This window comes from Jatropha curcas, chromosome 8 (genome assembly GCF_041381405.1).
Source record: "Jatropha curcas cultivar XTBG-Jc1 chromosome 8, XTBG_Jcur_1.0, whole genome shotgun sequence".
Taxonomy (NCBI): Eukaryota; Viridiplantae; Streptophyta; class Magnoliopsida; order Malpighiales; family Euphorbiaceae; genus Jatropha; species Jatropha curcas.
In genome coordinates this window covers 1,535,217-1,552,925 of record NC_143158.1, presented here as the reverse complement: position 1 = coordinate 1,552,925, position 17,709 = coordinate 1,535,217, and the positions used below count along the sequence as shown (strand labels likewise).

The following is a 17,709-nucleotide window of genomic DNA, read 5'->3' as shown; positions in this document are numbered from 1 at the left end:
ATTTAAACTCTAATTTGGTTAAATGTAGTTGGTTAAAGCCTCCATGAGGTCCACGTGTACATAACTGAATCAAATCTGACTGTTTCATCATTATAAGCAAATCTGACAGATTGTTTTGGTAAGTTGCAGCAAGAAAGTGCTTGATTAAGGATTGCCACTATGACTGAACAGTTAGTTTTTTAGAACAGATACCAGAAAAGACATGAATAATAATAATGTGAGGCCGATATTCGGTTTAGATAACACTTCACAGTGTCTGTTGAAAAAGATTATTAATGAATGATGGCCACTATGACTTGTCCAGAATTTCCCTGTGGTGATCTGCACCTCACACTTTAAAGATTAGGTCCTGAGTGTTTTAATATCACATCAGGAATCTACTAAAATATCCTGTTTGCCTTTTTCACTGAACCTGCATTTTATCATACACTAATTAAGTTCAAAAAGGTACGAAAACTAAATTGCTTCTTCTGGCTTGCACTTTCATTTGGTGCAAACTGGAACTTCTTGTTACTGACAGAGACTTTCAGAAAAAGCTAAGTTATTACAAAATTATTAGCAATTTGTAGCCATCAATGCTTTCATGAAGTGAGTACCAGATGCCTGGAGAGAGGAAATAAGAACCACTCTAAACTACCATTTAAGCTAGCCATAGCTAACAGCTTCATATACATGTGTATCTACCAGTAACATTATATGTATGCTCCTAGGAAGAAGCGCCCTTAAAAATAAGGAAATTGAGAGACTCCATTGAAAAATAGATGAAAGTTCCCTCCTTGTGAGTAAAGAAGCAGCTAAAATTTGAACCCACCACACATTGCCATCCACCACCATGCATCATATCAAATTCCTGCAAATTGAAAATCCCACCATACATAAATTGATTATGATGCCTTCTTGTGCATAAATCAACGGCATGAAACTAACATCATATAGTGTGTGCGTGTCTTTATGAAGAATGGTAGTAAGGAAAACCTTCTTGATGTGGGCAGCAATCGAGACACAATCAAAAACATCATAGATATCAAGGGCTTGAGAAGCACATGCCATGGCTTGGATCTGCATCTTCACTGGCATGTCTGTTTCCTTTATCATACCTTTTCCTTCCAGCATCTCTCTCTCTCTCTAGTCTCACAAGGGACTATTTTATTTTCTTTTTAAATTTTCATGTGTTATCTTGTAATTTATATTTGTATGGGAACTGGGATTTCATTTTGCAGCTGACAACCGGCGAGAAGCTTCCCTATAAAGAGGTGTAAATAATTAATGGTGGTTTGTTTTCATATGCCAAAGGGGTAGTTTCTTACTTTTGCACGTAGCCTGACCTTTCTGGTACACCATTTTTTGTCTGTTTCTTTCTACTGCTTTCCCATCTCCATTTACATCCACAATGTTGGGGAACGCTGCTATTATGTGGTGAATATTTTCCACAACCAATTCTAATTCTGCACCTAAATCTTTCTTTATTCATTCCGCTACAAATCCTTTACTAAAAACAAATATATCTGCTATAAATTGAGATTTCAAATATTCCTCTGATACCCAGCAAAGTAAAAGAACAAAATTGAGATTTTAAGAAATAAAATGTCTTTCTCAAAAAAAAAAAAAAAAAGAATTAATGGTTATTAATATGAAAATAATAAAATTTTACTTATGGCTCATTAGGCGCTAATCAGAACTTCAGCTTAAAAATTTACTAGAAAAAAACTTCAGCTGAAAGCAAAGGCCAGTCAAAAATGATCTTGTAGACGGTTGTTTGTTCAAAGTTGAAGACTTCAACTCGATGATACGTGGCATGTGTTAATAGGCGGTTACAGAGCTGATTTTTCTCCGTCTTTCTGATTTTGACGTTGTAATTGCTGCTATTGGGCATTGCCAGTTAACTGCAACCTCCGCGTCCAGATTAATGATACTGTCATTAATTGATGACGACGTTGGACATACGATATTTAAATGGGGCAATTTTTTCTGATATGGCACACGTTGAACACCTGGAAGCTGGGACCTCGCTAATGTGGCCAAACATTGATGACGTGTATGAAATCACGACGCAGTTCAATGTCGTGTAACAATACACGTGGCTGACATGCTGACGTGTCGACATAGACGTGGCAAAGTAGCTCATCAACAAAGACAGCTAGCATGCTTATGTGAACATCTGCTTACGCCATAGCAAAACGTGGCAAATTGCGCTGACGTGTAAATGACACGTGGCTACCAGCTCGCAGGGTTGTACTTAACTTACAGCTGGCAACAGTCGCTTCGTGGACAATACACTGAACTTATTGGATGCCACGTGGGTAACGGCAGGCATACTTGTCCTTACACGTGTACACTAAGCTGAGGTTAGGTGGAAAGCATGGATGACAAGTGCTCAACACCTGACAGGTATTCGGTTACGTGGCACCAACATCAACTTACTGGATGACACGTGTCTGACAGCTTGTAAAAGATCTAAGAAATCGTGGAAATTCTGATGATGTTTTTCATGACACGGCCTACAGCTGGCAGAAGATAACTGCGTGGATAACAGGTGGCAGAGGATGCTGACGTGGACTACTGCGGACTTCTTTTAGGAAACGTGGATGACAGCTGGTATCCTCTTACACGTGGACAAATAGGCTGACAAGTAAGAACAACGTGTCTGACAGCGTGCTGCTGACATGTCCACCAGCTGGCCGGTGCTGCTGACATGTCCACCAGCTGGCCGGTGCTGCTGACATGTCCACCAGCTGGCACGGCGCTGCTGACATGTCCACCAGCTGGCACGGCGCTGCTGACATGTCCACCATCTGGCAGAGTGCTGATGATGTGCAAAACAGTTGGCATGGTTCAGCTGACGTGTCCAACATCTGGCAGGTTTCTGCCGGCGCGTCTAACAGCTGGGAGACTGCTGCTCCCGGGTCGAGCAAATGGCCTAGGGCCGATGACGTGACTAACAGCTGGCCTAGGGCTGCTGATGTGTTCGTAATACACGTGGCAGAGAGCTGGCCCCTACAGTTACTTGTCTTACAGCTGGCAGAGTTCCATCGTGGACGCATTGCTGTCCAATATCTCAATAAATAGCCAACAGTTGGCAGGAGCATGCCTTCTTGTACGCATGATGGTGACACGAGGTCTGGAGCTTGTAAAGTTTGATGTACACGTGGGTGTTATGCTGACGTGGTTGTCAGCTGCCGGCATATGATTTGTTGACGTTATATACATATGGCAAACTTGCCGATTATGTGGCTGCCAGCTGGCCTGCGGGGGTGATATTTCTGACGTGTATGGGTACAAGTGGCTTGCTGATGACGAGTAGTTAGACACATGGCATAGTTGATTGCGTGGCCAACAGCTGGCTTGAAAATTGCTTGCTTGTCAAAATATTAAGACGTGGCAGTACAATTACTTCGATTTGGAAACGACATGTGAGATGGATACGGTTAATCGTCATATGAAAACCCTGTTTGTTGCAAGAAATTACAGAAACTGCCATTGTGAAATGCAAATTGATTTCTGAATTCAGTGGATCAAACGTGCGTAGCTTGCTCTGATTAACCAGTGATTGGCAGTAAAAATCAGATCGACAGACGTGGGTTTGCCGTTGTGGAAGGATTTCAAAACCGATCGGAGTGATATAAGGGAAATCGGCATCTTTTGCAATGGCGCACGCGAGAATGGCCAGATCTTTCGATGTGAACAGCCAAGAATGGTTGGCGATGGAAATACAGCCGCGCGACGGTGGATGTTGTCGATGGCGACGAAAGAATGGCAAGAAAAGGAATTTAACGGCCTGAGTTTGAAATTTGAAACCTTATTTTGAAAAAGTAGCTTTGCGGGCGGCGAGGGGATGTGGAATCTGAAATGGTTAACCTAACCTAAGTAGTCAAAATCGAAGAAACCACTGATGTCGGAGGAAATTTCTTATGGAAATAGTAGTTTTTTATATATATAAATCATATGGCACTATTTTGTTCCTAATGAATTTAAATGCATAACTGGACCTTGTATTTTACAATTATTATTATTATTATTTTTTTAATGAATTTGCTATTTTACCTTTAAAAAACCTTGTATTTTACAATTATTATTATTGGCTACAAATTAATGACAGTTCAGATGCTAATTCTCAAATATAATATATTTATTAAAAAATCTAGTATAATTGATTCCGTCCAAGTAAAATTAAGAAGCCATAAATTTCCTTAAAATGATAATATAATATTCATTGATATTGCATTTTAAATATCAACAGCATATGTTTTATAATATCAAAGCCTTATTTGAATTATTTCTTATATACATATTCTTTTCCTATGTCTCAAATTGAATGAACTATTAGACCTGTCCAATACGCTGCCGCCGGTATTAATTTCATTCCGGTAGTACAGATGTGCACAGTTGTCTCCACAACAACCACGCTGGTATCCAATGGCAACTGGTCAACCACTCCGTATTGTAGCCGTCCCCACAATTTTAAAATAAAAACTTTATCAAAAAAACTTAACACTAATAATGATTATTATATAAATTAAATAAGTGTTGGATTAACATAAATAAATTATATTTTCAAATATACTCTATCTGAATATTATTTCGATTTAAACATAAAAATGCTTATAAAAATATATATAAAATTAATAAAAATAGATTATCCAAAACCCGTAACGACGCTCAACGTTGCATAATCCGCCCGTTTCAAATAACTGGCATAACAGTACAAGACAGCGTTTTCTTAGAGCTCCCTCACATGTCCCATTCTATTATTTTATTTCTTAATTAACTTCAAAAACGCCAAGCCTTCCAAAAATTTGCCTCACTATTCACTAATACACATTATTACATCTACTTGACGTTTCAAAACACAAAGCTGTTTGGCCGTCGTTGCTTTGCTCGCCTGTAAAGTACACGGTGGAGGAGGCGGCTGAGCCGGCGACTGGGTATTCACTGCCATCCAAGGGAAGTGGGCTTTTGATTTTGAATTTGAAAAGGAGGTGTTGTTATTACTATTTGTTCTTTGAGCGATGGGCGATGAGAAATCCACCATCGTGATGGCGAATAGAGACCGGGAGAGAGATCGAGAGCTTCTTATCCCCGTCGCAAACACCGCTGACGATGATATCTCCTCCAAACCGTCGTCTTCTTCTTCGTCGCATCATTCCGGACGCGAGGTGAAGAAATCTATTCGCTCTATGATTTCACTTTTTTAGGGTTTTTGCAATTTTTGTTACGTTTTGTCTATTCTTTTCACGTTGATGGTGCCGTTTTCACTTCAGATTACAGCTTAATACGCTTAAATTCGATAAGTTGATTAAATTTCCTGTGAGATTTGATTAACTGAGTAGCTGTTATTGGGGAATTAGTGCTTCAATTCTTACTGTTTGCAATTTATAGAAGTTATTTAGTGCAAATTGAGATGTCTTGTATTCTTTGAATATAAAATATTTTTGGTGGCTGCCGGAGCTGGAAGATTGATTTATATCCCATTCTGAATTTGTGTAACAGCATGTCAAATAGAATATGTTTCGAATTTCTTGCTCAAGGAAAGTTTTACTCCATGAATTGATGATTCTTAAAGAAATTCTATCATTCTTAGTTCTATGTTTCTTCAAGTTTCCATAAATTATTTTGTGTATTGTTTTGGGCTCAAACATTGAAGCTCCTTGACCAAAAGGTTTATTTTCTTAATGCAAATTTGAGTTAAAGCAATGACAACAAGTGTATTTCATATGCCTGTGTAGTTTTGAATGTCTTTTCTGCTTTTGGTTATCTGAATTCTGACGTTTGCTCTATGCCATTTTGTCTGTGTAGACATTTTCGAAAGTTGTTCGGAGCTGGGCTTCAAAAAAGTTCATGACTGGATGGTATGGAGTTCATTCTTATATTTTCATTATTTCCTCGAATCCATAAATATATCTAATGTCTTGACATGATCTTACATATACACATTAGTGTAATTCTAAAAGATGTCAAGGATCAAAGCAGCTGCAATTTATATTTCCTTTAAAAGGTTCAGTTGCACTTGCATTCACTTCATAACTGTTTTCCTTTCATTCTCTTCCTTGTAAATTTCAATGGAAGGGTCTACACCTTTTGTATCATCAATTCACTGTAGCAAGATGTTCCATGGATGAAGGACTTCAATGATAATTTTTGTGGCAAAATATTCAATCTTAATGTTCTATAGATAGAGGTCTTTAACTTTTGATTTTTATTTGCGATTCTTTCAAGTGTAAATTAATTTGGCTTTGCTATTAATAGTGTTATATTGATCTTCTTCTTGGTTGCAACAAACAAACACTAGCGAGCCCAATTACTTGGGTTGGGTATTGATCTTTCACTGCTACTAGTCTATCACCTGTGTACAAAGGAGCAGGTTTGATGGTGCTGCACTTTTACAAAATTTGGCACATATTATATGTAATGGATTATTAGTTTCTACTTATCCTTTCACATGTTATTTCAGTATTATGCTCAAACGAGATTAAATTTGTAATGCTGATTATTGAATATGTATACCTTCATGCTTGTTGCACTGAATGCTGTTGTGGATGCTTCTTACTCTTTGATATATATTTTTTTTTTTCAGTGTAATCTTATTCCCAATAGCTGTCACTTTCTATGTAACATGGTGGTTTATTCATTTTGTTGATGGATTTTTCTCTCCAATCTATGCCCAACTGGGAATCAACATATTTGGTAAGTTTGTTTCTGTGTAGCACCTCAAAATCTTGTTCTCTTTAATTCATATGTATATTAATAAATAATAGGCAGCAGTTGAAGTTCATCAGTACAGTAATATTTGGCTTGAGTGCAAATCTTACCTTGAAAATCAATTTCAGTGACTTGATTATTGATTGTTTTAGCTTCTTCAGTATTGTGGCAAACATACAGGTTCTCATAATACATGCTATTGCATTCCAATACTGTGATCTATAATAAAATTTCCACGTCCAATGTTGCTCTGAGTATCCTGTTCCTATTCTACAAATTAAATTCAAATTGCATGATGCATGAGCTTGAGATCTATAGCTACTACATTCTGTTACTTGAACCTTTTTATATAGAACTTCTTATTTGGTTTGCGCATCTTATTATATCACGTATCTTGTGCATCTAAGGGTTTTAGTTTAATTTTAGGTTGTCTTCCCAGTGGTAGCAGTGTTTTGCCCTGGCTAGACTGATGGGCACGTGTGTTATTTCCTTGATCTGAGACATGCTTTTTTGACTTCTTTAAAGGCATCCCCAAAGTACCCTAATTTATACTGTAAACTGCTGATGTTTCTTGATCATACATGAGACATATTCCTTTGCTGTTCTTTTCATTATATAATTTTTTGTATCCTCGCATGCAAAGTGAAGAAGCCTTAGATAATGAATTTTTTTGTTATTTGAATATCTGCTGAAATCATGCGTTCTTTGTTAGATCCTATGTTATTTCAAGTTATGGTATCTTAAAATACAATATGTGATTCCTAACATAATACTTGGATTTGGTTGGTCAGTCTCTAGTCATTGTTATGAAGCATCGGTATGGAGATCTCCCTGTACTATTACTTATCTAGTAACAGAATCATTATCGAAGGACCAAAATTCTCTCCATGCATGTATTTTGCCTTTGTATGAGATGTCAAGTCCTTACCTCTTATAGAAAGATAATGTCTCTAAGGATGCTGTATTATCTCTTGAACTGTATTTAGAGACATTTATTTTTTCTAAAAAGAAAATCTAAAAGATCACTTCCAAAACTTTGGTAAGTAATTTGCATATAATGTAGATACGCACGAGTTAATTTTTTCTTTTCAGTAAATATGTAACTTTAAGGGTTTTTCTGCTCTGTTCTTCAGTTTAGCTGAACATAGTCTTAATACATATCAAATTGATGACGGGGTTGCCTTTATGTACTGATTAGGTCTTGGATTCATAACTTCCATGACATTCATTTTCTTGGTTGGGGTATTAATGTCATCTTGGTTGGGAGCATCTGTGTTGAGTCTTGGGGAGTGGTTTATCAAAAGGATGCCCTTTGTTCGCCACATCTATAATGCCTCGAAGCAAATTAGTACTGCCATATCACCAGGTTTGTTTTTGGTTAATGCCTTTCATTTGTTTCCTTTGAATGGCTGATAGTGATATTTATTCACATTTCATATCTTTTCATCGTTTCAGACCAAAACACACAGGCCTTCAAGGAAGTAGCCATCATAAGGCATCCTCGCATTGGTGAATATGCATTTGGGTTCATCACTTCATCTGTCATCCTCCAGGTGCGGAATTGGTTTTTCTAAACCATGTCACTGCTTGAAATGCATGTATTTCTTAAACATTGCCTCTATGGAATTATTGACTAGGAAACTTGGATATAAGATGATATGGTACAGGTAATGGCAATGTGCCAAGGCTTAAAAGATTAGAACACAATATGGCTAGTATACGTAAATAAAATTTTATAAATTACATATACATGCATATGCATTCTACTCATATTTGCCTTGAAAGAGTGCAAAGAAATGCAAAAGATGTCTTTTGAACATCCTTTGATATCATAGTTGAAAATCTCCTAGAAAACATTTCTTCTTTGTTCCATATTTAATTACAGGCCTTGATTCTTTAGTTTAATCCATATAGCATAAAGGATCCGAAGAAAGACATTAATTTTGAAATTAGGATGGGGAGTGAGCGAGAATGAGATTGAATCCTCCACCCCAGTTATCTTTATTTATTTTCCTTCTTTCTTTATCTTATTATTAATATTTAAGTCTCAAGATATCAAACAAGAGAGTGACGGTCTTCTTTCTAATTCCAAACCAAGATTTGCAACTGATAATCAAACATTTGGACATAGCATTAGATTCTAATTCACTTTTTGGCTTTCTTAAATCTTGAGCGCAGAACTACGCAGGGGAAGAGGAGCTATGCTGTGTCTATGTTCCTACAAATCATCTTTATATTGGTGATATTTTCCTGGTTAATACCAAGGATGTTATAAGACCCAATCTTTCAGTCCGGGAAGGCATTGGTAAGGATTCATCTGAAGTCGTTACTTTATTGTTAGTATTGTTATTCTCAGCCTTTCACTGGTGACTTTTTGCATGTGATAAGACTGCTTTCTAAAGCTGTTCCTTCATCAAGGGCATGAATATTGTGGTTCACTTTAAATGACTGTACAACATTTCTTTTTATGCATGCCAAAATATGGAAGAAACAAAATATGACTTCGCAAATTTTTTTTTCCATTGATACGTTGTTTACCCCAATCATAAATTTTGTTCTTTAATTTCAGAAATCGTAGTGTCTGGGGGTATGTCGATGCCACAGGTCCTTGCAACGTTGGATTCACGCATCTCACTGGATAGAAGTAGAGCAGACAGAAGCTAGGTTGAAGATGGAAGCTGTAGAGGAGTCCATTCATTGTTTCATTGGTTTGAAACCAAGTCATCAAAACAGCCGCAGTTGAGTCATTGGAATGGCCACAATCAGATTGATGTTGGTAGTGCTGGATTGAGTTAAGATCAAATTTTGATGGACCAAATTCTGGTTGCATATGTAACATTGGTTATTATTTAGAAGAATGTAGGCTTAGCGTTTGCTTGGAAATACATAGTATGGGTTGATAATACAGGCAGATGTTTCCCACTTATTAGGATGGTTTTGGCTCTTTGCACTGAATTTGTACTTCATAGGCAATTTCAACTCTCAACGTTGTGTCTTGTAGATAAAGAGGTCATATTTAATTTCAATGGTATCTCATTATGCTTTGATCTAATTTTCGATTTTTGAAATTTTTGAGTTAAAAGATGTTAATTACAATATCAAAACAAACCATATAGATGATTAATAGATAATTCCAAGTCCTATCTTTTCATAATTTTTTTTTTTTAATCTAATAGCATATCATCAAGTGCTAGATTCCTTAAAGCAGTCAACCCTTGCAATATTGGATTTTAGAGTGTTTTTTTTTTTTTTTTTTTTTGACATTATTGGATTTTAGAGTTTTTCTCCAACATATCCATCATTTTGATTTTCCAAGTTCCAAATGCCCATCAGCGGATCGGCCCAATTATTTTACCTTTTCTTGAAATGGACTCCTAGCCCATTAACTCATCTTGAGTATCCGCACGTGCGTGCACATTTTCCCACACGTATTTCAGTGGAATCCGTCAATTAACCTTCACAGTAGAAACCCTAGCAAGCAGACTCGCCTCTCTTTATAAGCAGCCGCGAAGATTCTGGTTGGTGACTCTGAGCTCAATTCTCTCCTTCTGATGATTTAGGGTTTAATTATCGTTGTTGTTTTTCATAGTTACATACTTCGATTTTAGACCTTTTCCTTTGCTTTCTCTCTTCTTTGTCGATTTTAGATTTATTCTTTTACTTTTTCTCTTCTTCGTAGAGAAGATGAGTGAGGGACAGTGACGATTTGATTGTATAAGGTCTCGTTCGTCGTAATTGGCTATAAAAAGGCCTTGACGACCATCCTGATATATCACCACCCATATTCTGAGTCCCTTTTTCATCATCATCGCTCTTATTATTATGATTGGCCGATGATTAAACAACATTTAAAGACAAGCATATGTCTGAAATTTTCCGTGTTGATTAATCTAATCTTCTCTATGAGGCCGATTTGGATCTGTACTGTGTCGAATTAAATTAGTTTTTTTAGTTTTATTCTAAAAACTTTTGGGTTTTTTCTGAAACTTGTTTTGCCAGTGATGAAAAAATTGGTATTATTAGTCACATATGACCAATCTGTGATTACTTTCATACCACTACTGCCTTCCTTCTGAGGCTTCTTTCAATTTGTATTTTGTTTTTTATTCTCTTTTTATTCAGATTATCATTAGCCAGATGGGTCATATGATGATTTTAAGCATAGTTCAACTGATAATCCATGTGATTATATAACTTTTTTAGTCTTTCGCTCCTATCTGATGACCCCTTGTATTTGTTGCTAATTTTTTGTGCATATCAAACTGTTTTTCAATCATGGCATCTAATTATTTAGATTCTGTTGCTTTAATGCTTAAAAATGTATTCATTCTAGTCATACCAAATTGTTTTTCAATTGTGTCTACTAGTTGTTTAGTTTCAGAGGCTTTTATGCTTGAAAATGTATTCATGCTGTGTGGTTATTTGCTACATTTCTAATTTGTTTTGTGCATTTGATTCCGGCCGATGATTTTAAATTTTTCTAGACAAGCATATGTCTGAAATATCAAGTGTTGACAATTCACATTAGATGTTTTATGAGGCCATTTTATGCTTCAATTGGATTTCTTTATTGCCTAATCATTGGATGAAAGTATACAGTGTATACAAAAAGATAATATGAAGGACAGTGACGATTTGTATCAATGGTCTCGTTCGGCATAATGGCATGTTTGCCTTGCTGACCATCCTGATATATCACCACCCATATTCTGAGTCCTGCCTAATGCTCACTGATTTTACGAATTTGATCATTCAACCTTTTGAAATGAAAATAGGCTTTGTATTGCTGGATGGTCTTAGTAGTTTTTGAATGTTGCAGCTCATCATTCTTCAAATCCACACACTAGTAATATTAGGACTGTAAAATTGCAATAAGAAACTATTTGGATGTATGCCTGATACATGATCTAGCACCTATGCTCAAATTTTTTAGTTATTTGTTTCGGTGTGGTGTGTATCTGTTGAGACAGCTAATTTGGCCGGAAGGTTTTGGACTTTTACTTGGAATTTTTCTATTGCTTATATTGCCGGCAGCATTTCATGTATTGTTGCAGTTGAGAGGCAGCATGAAAAAATGAAGGGCTCAAACTTGAGAGATTGGGAGGAAAGCGTACCCAGCTTGCAATTGAGAGGAGAGTGTGCACTGGGACTTTTAGTTCTCAATTGACGATTTTACACCTAACCGAGCAGTGTTAAAACCGCCATTGGATTCATGTTCTTTGACTATGTTCACTTGTACTAGATTTTTTTTTTTTTTTTTTTTGGTTTTGTGTAAGAAAATTTTGATTATATTCAGGTGTTGGTTCCAATATTTTGTATCCATCATGCACTTGTTAATTCTATTTATTTCAATAGCTGTATTATCCTATTTCAGTGGATTTGGATTTGTTGAACTTGATTTTTCTTCAGTATCAATTAAGACTTGAAATTGATGTCGATACTTGTGAAATTAATTTTATCAAGTGAGAAAAATCAAGAAAAAACAAACTAGTTTAAAAAAACTGTTGATAGTGATAGGTTTGGCTTTAAAATAATAACACTATGGTGTAATACTATTTTTAACTTTTCATTACTTAGTATCTTCATTTCGATCGTTGTTAATTAAATATGTAAATGATTTAAAATAACTTTTAATTAATTTACCAAATTTAATTTTTAAATAAACATACAACTAAAAGTAAAAATCTTTTTGGGGAAAAAAAAAATCAAAAGTTAATTGTTGAATCAATCACCCTCTATAATTAATAATGCAGGAGATTTTTATTTTTCCTTTTATTTCTTAATTAATGTTCATGATTATGTGTTTTTATTTTAATAAATAATATTTTTTTTCTATATTTAAAAACAAGATAAATGAGCAAAATGATTAGAACAATTATTTGATTTTATCACTCTTATATTTTTTATTTTCAATCAAATATGGAATAATGTTTCCACTCGTTAGTTGCTACAAAGCCCAACCTAGAACCTCAAATTAGTTTTCACTTATGGAGCACAATTGGTTCTGATTAACAAGGCACGATTCTTTTTTTTTTTCCGGTGGTTGGAGGCAGTTCCTAAAGCCCACCTTTTTTTTTTTTTTTTTTTTTTTTTTTTTTTTGAATTTGAATACTGGGGAAGGAATTCAAATTTTGATTTATTGTGGGTATATGTGTCTATAGGCCACATTTAAAACGATAATAAAATAAATAAATATTATATTTGTAAATTTAAATTTAGATTTGCTGATCCATTATGCATCTTGTTTCGTTGCAATCAGTTACAATCAAGGTGTGGTGCGTTATCATATCAAATTATATAATCCGGTCAAAAATATGAAAGCATATCGAAACGACACCGTACGAATTAGTGTAACGGAAAGGCTAAGAAACTGCCCAGACTCGGTTTTCTGAACCTATAGCTTCGGCACCAAACCAGAACAACCGAACCTAAGCTTGTTCCTGTCTCTCCAGTGTCCACTCTCAACCTCACTGTCAGTGCCAAACTAACTTTTAACTTTGTTTCTCTTTTAGTTTCCTTTTCCGTTCTCACTTCAAAGCCATTTTCCAAATACGCACTACCTGAAGATGATGCACGCGAAATCAGATTCCGATGTAACAAGCCTGGCACCGTCTTCTCCTCGGTCGCCAAAACGCCCCGTATACTACGTGCAGAGCCCATCGCGCGACTCTCACGATGGAGATAAGTCGTCGTCAACGCAAGCTACGCCGGCTTTCAACAGTCCGATGGAGTCCCCGTCGCATCCATCGTATGGGCGCCACTCCAGAGCGTCATCGTCCAGTAGGGTTTCCGGCACCTATGGATCCTCGGCGGCCTCGTCTTCGATGAACGCCGGAAGGAAAGGGAGGAACAAGAGGACAGAGAAAGGATGGCCGGAGAGTAATGTGATTGAAGAAGAAGGTGATTATGGAGAAATGTATAGGAACAAAGAGTTTTCGAGAAGGAGGTGCCAGGTTTTGATGGGGGTATTTGGGTTTGTGATGATATTTTCTCTCTTCTGTTTGATCATTTGGGGTGCTAGTAGGCCTTTTAAGCCAGAGATCAGTGTCAAGGTAATGTTCCTGCTTTGATTTATACAAAATCTAATGGTTTATTAATTAATACCATTATTTTATTGCTGCAATAATTCAGTGATGATTATTAAATTATCTATGGCTGATTGTCTTTTTATTTTTTTATTTTTTAAATTTTGATAAAAAAGAAACCTTTTCTTTAATTATTGCAGAGCCTGACTGTCCATAGCTTTTATTTTGGGGAAGGATCAGACTTGACCGGAGTGCCAACAAAGATGTTGACTACAAATTGTTCATTGAAAATGAACGTGTATAACCCTGCAACGTTTTTTGGCATTCATGTAAGCTCAGTGCCTCTTAATCTCATGTACTCGGAGATTGTAATTGCTACTGGAGAGGTAAAGGTTTTCTTTTTAACAATATTTGAATTGATACTGAAGAATGATTTTTGGATTTTGGTTGTTTTGGGTTTTGAGATCGATTTAATATTCTTGTTCTTGTAGTTGAAGAAATATTATCAATCAAGGAAGAGCCATCGAACTGTGTCTGTAAATCTTGAAGGAACCAAAATTCCGCTGTATGGTGCTGGGGCAAGCTTCGCAATCTCAGATAACAATATAGGAGCAGGAGTTCCAATGACATTAGTTTTTGATGTTCATTCGCGAGGAGATGTTGTGGGGAAATTGGTGAAGACAAGGCGTACAAGGCATGTCTCTTGCGTTTTGACCATTGATTCTCTCGGCAACAAACCCATCAAACTTAAGGAAGATTCTTGTAAATATGAGTGATTAGGTGAAACCAGCTTCTGCAGGTTCTGTGTTTCCATGTGGAAGAAATCAAGAAAGGATGTAATCTGCACATCCTGATTATTTGCACAGGACGACCCTAGTATTAGAAAATTTCCTGTTTTCTTGCTAAGTTATTGAAGTTTTGAAGTGTAAAGAATAGCTACATAGTTTAGAGACCGCACTGCTTTCTTACTGTAGTTGAGTGCCAATTAGGTAAGATGGGATTGCAAGTTTTCATTTCTTTTCTATGTATCTTCGTCAAGTGCGAACTGAGTCATGCCAAAAAGAAGTTCCAAACTGAAATGAATAGGCACATCCCAGTTGGTTTATATAAACAAAAGAAATTAATTTGTTGTGATGGCATACCGATTCTACATTAACACGCAACGGCTAATCATGTTTTTTGAAAACCATGTCAGGAGCACGTATGGTGATTATTGTAGGAGCTGGAGCCAGCAAAGCATAGATTATTTGTGCGATGATGGGGCCTAATCCTCGTGCGATGCAAATATATTGTGGGTTGTTGCGATGATAAGCCATTGATGGGGTCTCATTTATGTTGATGAAGATCCAAATCTTCTTGTTTCTGCGATACAGCTATTTTATTGATGTGGAGACCCTATCTTCAAGCTCAAAAGGAAGGGTAAGACCTTATCGTCGAGCTCAAAAATGCAATCATATACCGTATCAACAATGTTAAATGAGTACTGCCACGTTGTAGCTTGACATTGATAATATTCATTTTGTCGGTCAGAAACTTACTCCTGAAAATCTAGTATATCTTTGAAACACTTGTCTTAAAGATGTTGAACGCAGTAATCAGTTGGCAAGGCTTTAATTAATGAGAGAATATATTAATACATCCAGCCCCTCGAAAAGTATTTCCTATAAGAATCGCCTTCTAGCAAACAATGTGTTCCAGATATATAAAACAGTTGAAAATATTGAAGGGTCAGAAACTCTATGAAAAGAATCGGGGAGACAAAAAAAAACTCCCATCGGAACGGCTATTCAGTCACTGGGTTACTGTCCTGCTTGTCAACAGCACAGCCAATCTCAAGAACCGTGCTACCAATCCTGTTTGGAGGCCAATAGCGAATAATTGATCTTCCTATTATATTCTTTGCTGGGAGGGGACCCCTAAAAGAATCATACGTCCATGTTTCAGTATATTAACATTAAAAAGAAAGAGATTAGTCCTTATCTTGCACTTAAAAGTTCAAGAAACATTACCACACATGTGAATCATAACTGTTATTGCGGTTGTCACCCATCACAAAAACTGAATTCTCAGGAACTCGCTGCGACACAAATGAATAAAACAAAAAATCAACGACTATGGCAAAGCTGTATGATTGCAACCAGAAAAACCATCTTGAGAACTTGAGATACTATCCAGTGGATCATTGTTCAAAAACTGAAGTTATCCATTGGATCATTGTTCAAAAACTGAAGTTAAAAGATCAAAAGCCTACGAAGTTAAAGCTTTATATTCAATTTGTTCAATTCAACCATCTACTATGAGGGCCACAACCACAACTGTCCTTGTATGTGTGGTTTGGCAATATAAAACTAGAAACAAAACAATAAAATGGCAAATACTAAATTGATACTTACAACTGGTGTCATGTCATAAGAAGGTGGTTCGAGAATAAAATTTTCGTTTCTCACAACTCCATTGACTATAAGCTTCCCTGCATGAACCTGCAATAAGCAATGGCATAGGTTTGTACACCAATTATCTAGTTATTCCAATGAAAATACTTTGGAAATGAAATGAGCTTCTAAGAGTTATATTTGTAGAGATACAAGGACACCTTTATCTCTCCAATCTTGCTAAAATGTTTTTGTGAAAAGCTAACACAATCCATGACCAATAGAGTTATTAAACAGAAGAAAAATCTCACCTCCACAACATCACCTTCCTTGGCAACAATCCGTTTTATGAAAACATCATCATCAGTGTATCCAACTTCTTGAAGCACCGGCGGGCTTTTGAATATCACTATATCATTTGCACAAGGTTTTCTGAAATAGTATGTAACCTGAAAATTTCAAGCCATACATCAGTTATATATGCAGGATACTTCATAAACAAATCATTACAACTTAATGCTAAAACATACAGTATGTAAGACACTTATTCAAATGCTTTGAAATCAATAATTTTGTATAAAAACTTTTAGAACACTAAAAATTATATTACATTTATAGTAAGCTGGAAGCCTATTTTTGATTGCAATATTAATTATTCACACACAGCAGAACTTATGGACACCAAGACTTCTATAAAGAGTCATTCTTCAATTCTTATTCAACACATAATTTACTCTTTACACAAATCGTCAAAGAAAAAGCATGGCTTACCTTCTCCGCAACCACTCGATCACCGACATCAAAAGTGGGATACATCGATAATGAAGGGATGTACCTTGGCTCAGCAATAAAAGACCGAAAAGCAAGCGAAATTGCCAGCGCAGCAAACACAGTCTTTGCGTCGTCAGAAGTGAAATCCAACCACTCCGGCAAAATTCGACCACTCTTCTCAACTTCATCATCACCATCATCGCCGCCTCCGCCACCACCACCGTCTCCACCACCGGAATCAACCCCGATCTTTGTCTCCTCACCAGAACCCTTAATCCCATAGCAAATTAACCTTTGAAATGTGGAGGTTTTGAGGGTATGAGTACAGTGAAGGGGTTTTGAGTCTGAGCGACGACAAAAGACTGTAAATTTATGTGTTTCGTGAGATTTTGAGAAGTGATTTGAGGTGAAAGCAAGGCTTTTGAAGGGTGCGGAGTAGTGGGAAAAAAGAGAGCTAGCTGCTGTATGTGCACGGTGCAAATTGGGGATTTGAAGGGAAGTTAGAGGAGGAGGAGATAGCTGTAGAGTTATCATCTCTAATTACAGACTCGTCGCGTTTGACAAGGGTCTCATTCTCGTCTCAGGTTAATATTGACAAGTCAGCTTTAACCAGTCGAGGGAAAGTTTTCCTGTAATTTTTCCGCCCCAGAGGTAAAACTTTCCGTTGTTAAAAAAAAAAATACACTGTGATGAGATCTAAGTGGCTGTTTTAGACACATATTGTTTATAATTAGTTTTTTCCTTATCCTTCTTTTGGACCGTACCATAGGAGAGAGAAATTTGTTTATAATTGATTTTTTCTTGTCCCTTTGACACAGTTTATAAATTTACAATTTTAGTAGGAA

General features: G+C 36.4%; 4 protein-coding genes and 4 non-coding genes across 8 annotated transcripts; 6 read left to right on the top strand and 2 right to left on the bottom strand.

The window, feature by feature from the left end:
* Positions 1-229: 229 nt before the first annotated feature.
* On the bottom strand, positions 230-1,569 carry LOC105637732 (uncharacterized). The gene is made up of 2 exons (XM_012221319.4): positions 976-1,569; positions 230-850 (listed from the first exon to the last, which is right to left on the bottom strand). The coding sequence occupies exons 1-2, from the start codon at positions 1,111-1,113 to the stop codon at positions 707-709; spliced, it is 282 nt and encodes a 93-aa protein (XP_012076709.1). The 5' UTR covers positions 1,114-1,569; the 3' UTR covers positions 230-706.
* Positions 1,570-4,728: 3,159 nt separating this feature from the next.
* LOC105637731 (protein CONTINUOUS VASCULAR RING 1) lies at positions 4,729-9,748 on the top strand. Its single transcript, XM_012221318.4, has 7 exons — positions 4,729-5,153; positions 5,794-5,846; positions 6,572-6,681; positions 7,895-8,062; positions 8,152-8,249; positions 8,875-9,001; positions 9,266-9,748. Exons 1-7 carry the CDS (start codon positions 5,007-5,009, stop codon positions 9,358-9,360), a joined length of 798 nt encoding a protein of 265 aa, XP_012076708.1. The 5' UTR covers positions 4,729-5,006; the 3' UTR covers positions 9,361-9,748.
* Positions 9,749-10,389: 641 nt separating this feature from the next.
* LOC119370040 (small nucleolar RNA Z43) lies at positions 10,390-10,490 on the top strand. Its single transcript, XR_005177619.1, has one exon. It is a non-coding gene; the product is annotated as a small nucleolar RNA Z43 (small nucleolar RNA).
* Positions 10,491-10,689: 199 nt separating this feature from the next.
* Positions 10,690-10,776, top strand: LOC119370036 (small nucleolar RNA U83). Its single transcript, XR_005177615.1, has one exon. It is a non-coding gene; the product is annotated as a small nucleolar RNA U83 (small nucleolar RNA).
* A 57-nt stretch (positions 10,777-10,833) lies between these two features.
* On the top strand, positions 10,834-10,925 carry LOC119370038 (small nucleolar RNA snR60/Z15/Z230/Z193/J17). Its single transcript, XR_005177617.1, has one exon. It is a non-coding gene; the product is annotated as a small nucleolar RNA snR60/Z15/Z230/Z193/J17 (small nucleolar RNA).
* A 393-nt stretch (positions 10,926-11,318) lies between these two features.
* Positions 11,319-11,413, top strand: LOC119370039 (small nucleolar RNA Z43). The gene has a single exon (XR_005177618.1). It is a non-coding gene; the product is annotated as a small nucleolar RNA Z43 (small nucleolar RNA).
* A 1,656-nt stretch (positions 11,414-13,069) lies between these two features.
* Positions 13,070-14,800, top strand: LOC105637730 (uncharacterized). The gene is made up of 3 exons (XM_012221317.4): positions 13,070-13,748; positions 13,922-14,107; positions 14,213-14,800. Exons 1-3 carry the CDS (start codon positions 13,263-13,265, stop codon positions 14,495-14,497), a joined length of 957 nt encoding a protein of 318 aa, XP_012076707.1. The 5' UTR covers positions 13,070-13,262; the 3' UTR covers positions 14,498-14,800.
* A 503-nt stretch (positions 14,801-15,303) lies between these two features.
* Positions 15,304-17,587, bottom strand: PLSP1 (plastidic type i signal peptidase 1). The gene is made up of 5 exons (XM_012221316.4): positions 16,865-17,587; positions 16,405-16,542; positions 16,115-16,201; positions 15,731-15,798; positions 15,304-15,637 (listed from the first exon to the last, which is right to left on the bottom strand). Exons 1-5 carry the CDS (start codon positions 17,396-17,398, stop codon positions 15,505-15,507), a joined length of 960 nt encoding a protein of 319 aa, XP_012076706.1. The 5' UTR covers positions 17,399-17,587; the 3' UTR covers positions 15,304-15,504.
* Positions 17,588-17,709: the final 122 nt, after the last annotated feature.

What these genes read in the sequence shown, in the direction of transcription:
- PLSP1 (XM_012221316.4), bottom strand. Translation starts at nt 17,398, where the DNA reads ATGATAACTCTACAGCTATCTCCTCCTCCTCTAACTTCCCTTCAAATC. An exon ending in ATCGAGTGGTTGCGGAGAAG is followed by an intron (nt 16,543 to 16,864) that starts GTAAGCCATGCT and finishes TGAAATTTTCAG; the next exon opens with GTTACATACTATTTCAGAAA. An exon ending in CTTATGACATGACACCAGTT is followed by an intron (nt 15,799 to 16,114) that starts GTAAGTATCAAT and finishes TTTGTGTCGCAG; the next exon opens with CGAGTTCCTGAGAATTCAGT.
- LOC105637730 (XM_012221317.4), top strand. Translation starts at nt 13,263, where the DNA reads ATGATGCACGCGAAATCAGATTCCGATGTAACAAGCCTGGCACCGTCT. An exon ending in AGCCAGAGATCAGTGTCAAG is followed by an intron (nt 13,749 to 13,921) that starts GTAATGTTCCTG and finishes TAATTATTGCAG; the next exon opens with AGCCTGACTGTCCATAGCTT. An exon ending in TTGTAATTGCTACTGGAGAG is followed by an intron (nt 14,108 to 14,212) that starts GTAAAGGTTTTC and finishes TTGTTCTTGTAG; the next exon opens with TTGAAGAAATATTATCAATC.
- LOC105637732 (XM_012221319.4), bottom strand. Translation starts at nt 1,113, where the DNA reads ATGCTGGAAGGAAAAGGTATGATAAAGGAAACAGACATGCCAGTGAAG. An exon ending in TTGCTGCCCACATCAAGAAG is followed by an intron (nt 851 to 975) that starts GTTTTCCTTACT and finishes TTCAATTTGCAG; the next exon opens with GAATTTGATATGATGCATGG.
- LOC105637731 (XM_012221318.4), top strand. Translation starts at nt 5,007, where the DNA reads ATGGGCGATGAGAAATCCACCATCGTGATGGCGAATAGAGACCGGGAG. An exon ending in ACTGGGAATCAACATATTTG is followed by an intron (nt 6,682 to 7,894) that starts GTAAGTTTGTTT and finishes TGTACTGATTAG; the next exon opens with GTCTTGGATTCATAACTTCC. An exon ending in CTTCATCTGTCATCCTCCAG is followed by an intron (nt 8,250 to 8,874) that starts GTGCGGAATTGG and finishes TCTTGAGCGCAG; the next exon opens with AACTACGCAGGGGAAGAGGA.